The sequence below is a fragment of the Lissotriton helveticus genome, chromosome 11 (genome assembly GCF_964261635.1).
Source record: "Lissotriton helveticus chromosome 11, aLisHel1.1, whole genome shotgun sequence".
NCBI lineage: Eukaryota > Metazoa > Chordata > Amphibia > Caudata > Salamandridae > Lissotriton > Lissotriton helveticus.
This window is the reverse complement of record NC_136072.1, coordinates 1,116,149,656-1,116,161,859: the sequence shown is the minus strand read 5'-3', so window position 1 is coordinate 1,116,161,859 and position 12,204 is coordinate 1,116,149,656. Positions and strand designations below refer to the sequence as shown.

The 12,204-nt window shown below is 42.2% G+C and overlaps 1 protein-coding gene across 1 annotated transcript in view; it reads right to left on the bottom strand.

Moving 5' to 3' along the window:
- Window positions 1-10,242: 10,242 nt before the first annotated feature.
- The window catches only part of LOC144791555 (cofilin-2-like), a 40,392-nt gene continuing 38,430 nt past the window's right edge, over window positions 10,243-12,204 (bottom strand). Inside the window, exon 4 of the mRNA XM_078666273.1 lies at window positions 10,243-11,319. Within this exon, the coding sequence (XP_078522399.1) occupies window positions 11,207-11,319 (113 nt within the window). The 3' untranslated portion in view covers window positions 10,243-11,206. The remainder of the gene's footprint in view (window positions 11,320-12,204) is intronic.

Here is a 12,204-nt window from a genome sequence, read left to right as displayed (position 1 = left end):
TACAGAAGGTCGAAGGGCTAAGGGCTGATTTGAGAGCACATACCCGACAGAAGGTGAGGGCAACATTTTGGAGACAGCAGGGGAGAAGCATGAATCAGGCAAAAAGGCGGGAAGCTTCTGGCTGTCACATGGTGAGGGAACTCACAACCCAGCTGGGCAACGAGGCAAGGCAGGAATCGGAATTAGAGCTCACAGGTCTAGAGATCTCTGTCACCATATGCTAAATGAAAGGGAGGCGATCCCCTGGCCCCAATGGCCTGTCACTAGAATGTTTCCAAATGTATCCAGATCGGGGGCCCACTGAGAGACATATATTACAGAGAAAGGCAGGACGGAGCTTTCACACAGGAACTGAGACGGGCATCTATGGTAGTGATCCATAAGACAGGGAAGCCACATGGGAAAGGTGCCTCCTATAGAGCCATATCATCTCTGAACCTAGAGACTAATCCTCTGGTAATTGTTTTGTCAAAATGCTGGTTGCGAGTGACTGACTCCCTGATAGCACCCAAGCAGTCAATATTCATGCTATACCGGGCAAAAAGACACAACCTGCGGTGACTGACAGGGTGCCTGGAGCACAAAGATCATATAGCAGAACCAGCCATTATGCTCCTCCTTGATGCCGAAAAGGTATTTGACTCTCTGGAAAGGTAGGGTGACCAGATTCTCAAAACAAAAAACGGGCACGGGTCATAGACATAGAAGTAGGACTACAGTTTGCAGTAACCATCGACATAAAAGTAGGACTATTTGACAGCTGTCATAGACATAGAAAAGGGACTGCAACGACAGCTCCCTCCACCGACCGAGATGAAGCATTACAGACGACAAATCAGAGGTCTTTTATTACCACTTGCAAGTCCCTTTGTGACTACCAAAATTCATAAACTTAGACTTTTGGTCTAAGGTTACCACTGTGAATCATGCCCAAAGTACTAACGCTGTTAAGACCAAGTGCCAATCAGCTTGAAGTGCATATTGTCACTGCACTCTAGCACAAAGCAGTGAGCCCGTCATGTGGACATCCCCATTCTGCTGGCTTACAAGGCCAAACTCAAGTTGAATTTGGGCAGGAGAGGTGTGGCGAGCCAATCGGAAGGGCTGCCTGTAGAGCTTAAGAATGTACAGAATGAGTGACTCCATCGTATTGCCTCTTGGCCACACACACACACAGACTTGCACATAGTGGCCATCAGTGACATGTACACACAACATGCATGGCACAGCACCTTTCAGAGGCCGGCTGATGTAACATGATTTCTCTGTGCTGGCCTAGATGCTCACTTGACACTGCTTACTAATGCCACTACACATGATCTATCATCTCCCACATAATTGCTTATTAGTAGCTCAAGGCTACCGGCTGCACTGGACCTGACCAAGCACTGCCCGTGTTTTCGCTGGTGTGTGTATGTGGTGTGTTTCAGCCTGAGTGGAATAAATTTAGCGGTGGGGGTATCAGCGCAGTACACACGAATGCACCTCAGGTGAAAGGGTTTAGTAGATATGTCACCTGTAGGATTAGGAAGACCTGTGTTGTTATCCTGGCTGTCCTCACTTGACCGGATTGTGGGATCCTACGCATGACTTGCTCTTAAGTACTTTTCAAGGGCAGGATGTAAGCAGGCACAACGTTTGAACATAAGCATGATGGAAATTATACAAGCTGCAATCTAATTCCTCGCCGCATACTTTGGAAGCAGAAGACTGGCGCTGACAAATGTAACTTAATTTCCTTTTCTGTGCCTCAGTTCTCAATGTGGGCTACTCGAGAACATTAATTAATTCATTCAAGAGGTTTACACTGTATGTCTCATAGGGAATTAATGGGTGTTCCGTATACAGTATATGTAAGAAAGAAAGCCAGTTTGTCTTCGTGTCACAAAATGTGCACTCATCAACTTGCAGGGTGTTCTCCATACAGGTGTATGCCTCGGCTAAAGAGTGTCCCCACCGGTGAATTCATCATGCATTATATTAATGTGCAGATAAATTCCTCAGGTGGTAACCATGTTTAGGTTGAATTTGTAAAGTACGATTTGAGTAAATGTCCAAAGGAAGATGCACAAAACTTTATAAGAAGCATCAGTTTGCAACACTTTTTTTTTAAAGTGCTTCAAATCATCACATTATTCAGTTCGACCAGATGAAAGTCATTTGTGGGGTGGCTAAAAACCTCACCGAACATCCCTGACAAAATGGTCAATTAAGCTGAGCAAGTATACGTTATCAAAGGAGAATATTAGTGTTCTCAGTAGCGACCTGTTGTTTAAAAGACTATTCCAAAAAATGCAACACCCACTCGTTCCAGTAAATTATATCTTACTCTTTTTCTACTAAAAACGGACAATGGTTGAGCAGTGTATTTTCAGCTTTCCCTGATCAGACTGATGGACTAAGTTTGACGTCAGCAGGGCAGCTTCTCCCTTTCATTGTCAGAGACTTTTGCGATCCCATAACTGCAGAGACTTGTGTTTACACCAGGTACCGGACCAGTATTAGTAGGCGGTCACAGCAGTTAATAGGCCCGTGTGGTGCCGCAAGCAGGGCTCGAGGATTTCTTCGAATGTGCACATGAGGCCTGATTAACATCTTTGCAACACGCCTGTGGGGGCACCTCTTGAAAGTCAGCAAAAGTACGTAGGTGGCGCTGCGTGGACAAAGAAGGGAAATCCAGAGAGAAAATGTCTCTCTTCAAAGGATTTCCCTTCCTGCTACAGCGCTCACCTCAGTGACGTCACGCAATGCAAACAGAGCATGCGGCCAACCGGACTAATGAAAATCCGGGACATTTGTGTATATAACCCGGACACTGTTCGAAAACGGGGACATTTGACTCATTTGGAGAAAAGTGTCGGGACACGGGGACACTTCTCCAAAAACGGGGACCGTCCGGGGAAAACCGGGACGTCTGGTCACCCTATGGAAAGGCCTTATATGATGGCATTGTTGCAGAAGATGGGATTAGGTTTGTGCTACTTATCTTGGGTGTGGCTGCTCTACGTGGACCCACTGGCCAGAGTGAAGGCTAGTGGGGCCTTCTTGCAGTTTGGACTGGATTGTTGTGCAGTTCCTACAAACCTATATATGATCTGGCTGTTTAGACAACATACACTGTAGGATTGGTGTCCGGACAGATTCTAGACACCCCCACCTGGTATGTTAGCCTGTATACCAGCTAGCCCACAGTGCCACTAGAAACTATTTCTACCATCGTGCTAAAACAATGATTACAGGCAAGTATATAAAATGCATGTCAGTAGTAAATGTGTACTTCTACGATGCAACCCTAACTAGATGTACATAAGTGTATCTAGCATGTATGTAGGTGTAAAGCCAAGAATCCCTCTAGGATAAAGTCAACCCCATTACCTTAAGTGAGAGTCTGTGATACCCCATCTTGGTCTGGAGATGGACACCCCGCAAGGGATGTCAGACCAATGCGAGCTGGAGTGTCTGCATGAAGGAACCTGAGCGTCTTGCATCAGTGTATCAGCATGGAAGTCCTTTTCTCCTCTCCTGCCTCAGCCAAGATATGGTGTTTATATATCCAATATGGTACCCCCAGGTGATATACCTTGCTGTTTCATTTTAGATTAGGATGATGGATGGAATGACCCTTATAGATAATTATTATGCAGGAGATGGTACTCTTTCTATAATTCCAAGAATCCTCACGCATAATGAATGAGGCTGGTTTTCAGAGAAAACCCCATGCCATTTAGGCATTACCGTAATCAGGCAAAAGGTCAGTACTGAGAACCGTTATGTAGTGCAATATCAGGGGAATATAGGTGAAAGTTCTGGTTGCTACCTGAGCCTATATCGGGCACCTGTATGAAACATAGCAGGGGCACTCATCAGGGATGCCCGCTATCCCCTCTGTTATTCTCAGTGGCACTTGAGCCACTAGCTGCATGGACACACCACGACGTGCTTCTTTGAGAACTGTTTTGGGACCCCGACGGAAATACGTACTATCTCTCTCTGCGGATGGTATGCAGCTCAGCCTTGCAGACCCAGAATGATCCATGCTGAGAGTTCTATAAATTCTGGAAGTGTTAGGATCTTATTCTGGACTTTGCATTAACTGGTACAAATCAGTGGCATACCCACTGCCACACAGCACTCCCATCACTTTGGGAGCTGACTGGGTTCAAATATTTGGGTGTTTTTATGTTCACGGACAGAGAATTCTTCCTTCAGGAAAACCTCATCAGAATTCTAGACAATTATAGAGGGGACACGAGTTGGTGGCAGAGCCTCCAGATAATGCTGATAGGAAGGGCCACCCTGTACAAGATGATTTATTTACCAACGTTTTTTAATATCCTGTTTGAAGTCCAAGAGGGGTTCTTCAAAGCAGTAGATGAGGTGACCAGGACCCTGTTGTGGCTTGGGGAAAACCAAGAATTGCCCTTGCCACTTTGAACAGAAAGCCCACAGAGGATAGGATACCCCTCCTCAGTCTACGCCTATACTACTGGGCGGCCCAACTCCAAGTCGTCAATTACTGGGCATTTTCCTCGCAGCTGGAGACATCACTGCAGGCCGATCAGAGTGTGATAGAGCGGGAGAGTTATATCCGTTACCTATTTGGGGGAAGGATATTGCCACTGCTACCACCTATTGACAGCTGTGGAGGTTAACACATGGAAGAGGGCAGCGGGCGCTCTGGAGTGGAGAGGTAAAGTAACATTAAAGACCCTGCTCTGGGACTCCAACACCCTGAAAGGCATGAGACCAATAGAGGGCCACAAAAAATGGGACTTACAGGGCATATCAAAGGTGGATGGTGGGTGGCAGGATGGTACAATGATACCGTTTTTCAAATTACAAGATCAATATCAATTTAAGGGAAACCAATTGCTCCAATACCTGCAACTATCACACATCCAACGCAGCTATAGCGATGTGCTACTTGAGGTACAGGATGAGACACCACTAGAGTACAGAGTATCGGGGGCTTCCCTGACTAGTCACGTAGTAGACCAAATCTACTCCACGTTACTAAGAATAGTCTAGACAACCATTAGCTTCTCTTCTGCAATGTGGCCCTGATTCGCTTCTCTTCTGCAATGTGGCCCTGATGGTGGCGCGGAGAGACCTGATTCAAAAGTGGTGGAGTGCTATGGTTCTCATGGTGAGTGAGTGGGAGTCCAGTATGGACTCATGCAGGAGGGCTGAAAAACTGGTGAACTAGGCCCTGGCCAAGATTGCCCACAACAATTGCTAAAATAGGTGGCCCATGGACTAGGGCAGACTGAGGATGCAGTCTCATAAATTCACTAGACGATCCTTGGCTTGGCAAAGGGGAGAGTAAAGCCAACACCGGGGCCGGAGCGCAGAGTAGATTCTTACACTGAAGCACCTTGTAAGGACATATGCCCACTGATCTACTGGTATGTGGTATGGCACAGAAATACTGTACCCATGACCGGGCTGGTATGCCTCAAACAGTTTGTTCTGTTGTTTATGAGTGGTTGTTTTTTTGCCATCAAGTGTTGAAATGCTTGACATGTATAAAATCAATAAAAAGATTCTTTATAAAAATAAAGAGTGCTCGTGCCATTCTACGAGAAATTTGACTGCTGCTCATTGAAAAGCAGCACGCAGGGTACCGGGTGGAAGCGAAGCAAAAGGGCTCGAAGGAATGTGGATGTTAGGGAGGCACATGAGGGCAAACACAACACTGAGGAGTGGTGGGAAGAAGCACATGAAGAGAGAACATTTGGGGCAGAAGAGAGTGAAAGAGCTGTGCCCAGGGAGAGACAGCAGGAACACATGCACTCCTGCAGAGTGCCTAACAATAAACAGAAAACAGTAGTCCTTCAAAAGTGAGCAGTGGAAGTACTTATGTAATGTGTTCATGCTCCAGGGGAGAGACAAACGAGAGAGAGTAAAGCCCACAAGTTAACAAACAAGAAGCAAGCAAATGAGTGACAAAGCCAACCAAGCATGGAGTGGCGTTGTGTAGTGTGGAGTGGCACTGGGCGAGGTGGAATTGCATGGAGCGGATCGGCATTGTGTGGAGTGGAGAGGCTTTGGATGGAGGTGGCATTGTGTAGAGTGGTGTGGCTGTGGGTGGGGTGGAGTGGCATTGGGTATGGTGTGGTGGCATTGTGTGGCGTGGAGTGGCTTTGGATGGGGGTGGCATTGTGTTGAGTGGTGTGGCTGTGGGTGGGGTGGAGTGGCATTGGGTATGGTGTGGTGGCATTGTGTGGCGTGGAGTGGCTTTGTGTGGACTAGAAAGTTGCCAATGTTGCCACTGAAATTCCCCCATAGCGTGTCAATGTCTCGTGCAGTATAAACTCAATTATAATCCAATGTATTAGTGTGTCCAACACTTATTTCTTCACTGCAGACAGCCCAGATTTCTCAACCTATCTCTCGCTGCAAGTTCTGTGTTCAGCAGCCGCATGATAATGTATCTGTGTGACAGCACTGGCAAGTCTCGATATAAAAACAAGATCAATCAATCTACCCATGTAGTCCATATTGTATTTACAGTGCTTTTCATCTACATTTCAAAGCATGTTGAGATGGTTTTGAATTACACTGTAAGACATAAATATTTTCTTCTTGCATAGAACTGTTATTGTAAGCAATATTTCACACATCATTTTTATGTAACTTACAGTAACCTCCCCCTCATCAGAAAGACAGTGTAAAAGCACTGGCAAGGTCAGCAAGCCTGGAAATGACAGCCAACTTCTGCAGTGTCATTATTTTTTATTGATGTTTGGTACTTTCTGTGTGCAAATGCACATCATACAAGAACAGAGCACTGTCCCTTGCCGAGATGTAAGCCACTGGCTAAACTGGGCACTCCATGCTGTGGTGAGCGGAACAAAAACATGCACTGCATACGGACAGGCTCAGGGGTGAAGAGAGCTGGCTGACCCACAATCAATATTATTAGGTTTGCAGAGCAGAGCATTTTGACATTTTAATGAGAGCCCACTAGTATCTATGATTTGTTCGACATAAAGTAATTTAAAATTACATGGAAATTTCATGAACAGCTTCTTATAATATTAATAATAATAATAGCATTTATAAAGCGCCTGGTTACACTGAACCAGTGCGTCCCCGCGCTGAGGTAACAGCTTAAAAGAGAGCTGCATCCCCAAGAACCTGGAATGACGAATTAAACCGCAGGAAACAAATGGGTCTTCAGACCTTTCTGAAAAATGGATTCAGAACACTCCAGCCGGAGACTCTGAGGAAGAGTATTCCACATCTGGGCCGCCAGATACCGAAAAGAACGACCGCCCATCCTGGATCTCATGATTTTGGGGACGTGCAACTTTCCTTTCCCACTAGATCCTAGCAGTCTGGTCAGTACATAAGGAGTATGGAGGTCATGCAAATACTAAGGCCCCTTCTTCTGTAAAATCCGATTACTCAGACACATGGCCTTGAACTTCACTCTCTCCCTGATGGGAAGCCAGTGCAGGGAGGTCAGCGCTCTTTTGGCTGAGGCTCGCCTTGGTAGCATAAGAACTAATCTCGCAGCTGCATTCTGGATACACTGCAATCTCCACATGTAAATGTAAATTGTAAATGCATTTGGCAGTTGCACCCAAATACAGGAGATTGCCATAGTCCAGCTTCTTGCCTGCATTTTTGATTTCCGCAAACTGCTACCGAGAGATCATAATTACTGTTGCTACCAACGTCTTGAGGTAATAAAGTGCCAAGGAGCTATGATATATTGTGGCAGGTGGAGTATTTGGCAACAACAGCCATAAACAAGAAGGCCCCTATTTATCAATATTTCAAGCAAATCTGCAAGCCGCCTTGCTGCACTGCATGAAAGGGAGCGGGCAGGAATGCAGGTATTTAACTTTATACGGTGCAGTCGTGCTCTGTCTGCGCTGGCGTACAAACTGCTGCCCAGCGCCAACGCATGCACCCTTGCATCATGGTGCAAGGGAGCTTGCATTGTAGGTAGGATTGTTTTTGTGCAGGAAGGGGTACCTTCCTGCACAAAAAACATCCTCAGAGGCATTTTCCTCTTTCTAACTGTGCTTTACAATGCAGCACACTCAGAATGAGGAAACAACAAAGTGAAATAAAGATATTCCTTCTCGTTGCGTCTCTGGTTGGGAGGCCTACAATTCTGATTCATTCCCAGGTCTACCAGTGCTGTTAAATCTGGGAATATGTCAGAAGGCATTGGTGGATGCATGGGAACACCCGCGACCCGCCCTTGGCACGCCTGCTGAGTACATCAAGGCAGCGTTTTGCACTGCCTTGAGTTACTCTCGATTTATCTTGCCATGCAGGGCCATGCATGGTGGACTTGCGTGGCTTGGTAAATCTCATTTGAGTTTTGCATCGCCCTTGCGTCCCCTTGTGTGGCACATGGGCAACGCAAAACCTTGCTAAATATAGGCCGAAGTTTTACCGGTAGTCAGACAAAATATCGAAATTAAAATATCGATATACAATAATATCGATGTTTTAATATCGATGGTATAGAATATCGATGTGCCATAATATCGACAGACAGAATATCGAGATTAAGGTATGTATGTTAGTAATATCGAAATTTTGTTGTTTAGTGTTATGTATTTTATTTTGTTGTTTATATGTTTGCTAAATATGTTTAGAAATGTATGTTTGAAAATTAGTCATTTTGTTAACATTTTGCGTTTTAGTATTAGCGCGGGTTGTGGGTTTATAGGGGAATAGGGTGGGAAGTAATTTAATAATAATTAATTAATTAATATATGTTTGTAAATATTTTTAATTAATAAGTAATTGGTAATTAATTAATATTAATTAGTTAATTAATTAATATATGTTTGTAAATATTTTTAAATAATAATTAATTGGTAATTAATTAATATTAATTATTTAATTAATTAATATAAATGTGTACATATTTTTATTTAATAATTAATTGGTAAATAATTAATATTAATTAGTTAATTAATTAATAGAATTTTGTTCATATTTTTAATTAATAAATAATTGGTAATTAATTAGTTAATTACATTAATTAGATTAATTTTTTAATATATATATTTTTTTATTGTTAATTAATTATTTGGGAAAAATTAATATTAATTAGTAAATTAAATTAATTATAGCTAATGTGCTAATATATTTACTTTATTGTTATTGTTAATTAATAATTAATTGGTAATTAAATAATGTTAATTAATTTTGGGTAAAGGAGTATTTTTAGGGTTCAGGGTCAGTTTTCAGTTCTTGGGTAAAGGGGTATTTTTGGGGTTCAGGGTCAGTTTTCAGTTCTTGGGTAAAGGGGTATTTTTAGGGTTCAGGGTCAGTTTTCAGTTTTTGGGTAAAGGGGTATTTTTAGGGTTCAGGGTCAGTTTTCAGTTCTTGGGTAAAGGGTTATTTTTGGGGTTCAGGGTCAGTTTTCAGTTTTTGGGTAAAGGGGTATTTTTAGGGTTCAGGGTCAGTTTTCAGTTTTTGGGTAAAGGGGTATTTTTAGGGTTCAGGGTCAGTTTTCAGTTTTTGGGTAAAGGGGTATTTTTAGGGTTCAGGGTCAGTTTTCAGTTTTTGGGTAAAAGGGTATTTTTAGGGTTCAGGGTCAGTTTTCAGTTCTTGGGTAAAGGGGTATTTTTAGGGTTCAGGGTCAGTTTTCAGTTTTTGGGTAAAGGGGTATTTTTAGGGTTCAGGGTCAGTTTTGGGTTTTTGGGGTACAGGGGTATTTTTAGGGTTCAGGGTCAGTTTGGGGTTTTTGGGGTACAGGCGTAAAGGGTAAAAATAAAATAAATTTAATTTAAATTAATTAAATGAAATTAAAAAAAATAAAATGACATTAAATTATTAAATTTTTAATTTATTTTAAATGTATATGTATTACTTTTAATTTTTTAATTATGTTTAATGTTTTTATTAATATTTGTTAAATTATATGTATTTTAACATTATTTTTACATTATTATTAATACATTTAAAAAAACGATATTTTTAATTTCGATATTTTTGTACTACGATATTATTTTTTCGATATTTTTGTACTTACCTTTATGAAGATAGGATCCCGATATTATTGTCCTCGATATTTTTGTTGCGATATTTTTGTATTGCGATATTTTTGTGGTCGATATTATGTCATACATTCAGTTTTACCACTCACCACTGACATCCTTGGGGATGCTATATGGAAAACAATTTCTAGGAGGACTTATCAAGGGCACTAGGCATGCATTCTTGAAGTGTACCAGTTACAAATGTTCCTCTAAACACCACAAAAACAGTCCAACCTAGTTCAACCCTACCAACGCACCATGCCAGAAGGAAAAAAACTACTTTTTGTGTTAATAATTTTATTCAAAGTTGAGCCATTGCTGCTGCTTCAGTATTAATATCACAATCAGGAATCCCATTCCAACATTAATGTTGCAACGGATACAGCCATACAAATAAAAGAACCACCAAGTTAAGAATGTCTCGCTATGTGAGCCATACATTAATGCACAAAAATAACCAGTTTTTTAATCAAGCTAATTTTGAGTACTGATCCAACTGAAGATGGGAAAGGCTCTCTCATTCTCACAAGGAGTCATCGTCCATTGGTGGGTCAGATTTTAAGGTGGTGTTCATGTGGAAGCAATTTAGGGAGGGTTGACTACCTAGATTCTGCCACTATGCAAACTTGCACTACATTGATTAATGGGATGAGGAGAAGAACGTTGTACTGAGGGAATAAGCTCTTGGACTGGTTCATAAAACTTGAAATGCACTTGGGAAGACCCCAGCCAGTACAGATGCTATAGGATTGTGCTAAGTTTCTTTGCAAACTGTCGAAGCCAAAAATTCAGTTATTCCACAAAACAAAGGAATGTGTACCTTAAGCAGAATGGATAAAACACTTAATTAAAAAAAGTGTAATGTGCAAAAGAAATTAAGATAAGGAATTTAAGAAGGCACCAGTTGTTACTTGTGAACAGATAGAGCAATTTTTAGATTGTACACTAAACTACAGGTTTAGCAAATGGTTTGGACAGCAATCACTTACAGACTGACTTCAGCTTTAGGGGGATTCAATTGGAATCGGAGATTAAGCTCTTTACAAGCAAATGGTAGGGACAGATTAGGAGCAGAAGAACTACCTGACAAGATGTTAAACTCTCCTTCTGAGCACCCCCTAAAAAAAAACAAGATAGCACAAGAGGTAAAGGCAGAAGCTCCCCCAGCAGCTGGCTCCGAGATGGCAGCTTCACACAGGTTTGTCCTCCCAGCTGACCACCGTGGCACCGCCAAACCCCACAGCCAATTTGCGGCGATCTTGGATATCTTCTAATTTTTTTGCTTCAATTTCAAACTTGATTCCTAAAAAGAAAAAAAGAAAATTATTCCTATATCCCACTGTATCGTCCATTGACAAAACGACTCTTGCACTGTGGAGAGTAGAAGTATTATGGCTTGGAATTCCGGGTGGGCTGTAAATGCCACTGAATATTTTGGAGTCAGGAGAATGTGGAAATGAAAAAGGTTAGACATTCAAGAGAAGCTGAGGCCCTCTGATAAAGTACAAAAGCTTTAACGTGCAGCAGCCAAAGAATATGAAGCAGCCAAGGAGGAGTAGAAGCGAACCAAAAACTCGTCATTAATTCTACACTGCCCACCTCACCCAGGACAACTATTGGATCCCTGCGTAGGGGAGCAGGTGCAGTTCTGAAGTTGATGTATCTCGTCTAGATCTAGGATAAGTCAGTGTGCACTGATTAGCGGTGAAACTCAGGGGAACAATTCACAACCAAGTGCAGCAAAGCATCCATACAGTGCCAGCCACCTCACGCACCCACTCCATTCATCATCATCATCATCATCATCATCATTTTTTATTTCGATGCAAGGTATCATAAAAAGTCACAGACACAAGACAGGTATTACGTAAACATATTAAAAAGAGAATTTCAGCGTGCAAGCTCATTAAATAACCGTGGATACGGACATTAGTACATCTCGGGGGGGAAAGATAATCATTTTTTTTAAAACATACTTAAATAGCTATAAGGTTAAAAAGGCACACTAAAACACAGTCAGTTATACATATAATTAATCACAATTTTTCACCCGCTTTTTTCCTCAAAAAATATACTGCTAGCAGGAATCTACTAATACCAAATACTAAAACCTGGCGCGTATCAGTCATTAAAATTCGCCACTCTATACAATCGTACGCCAATGTTTTTGCAGAGGGGTTTAATCTAT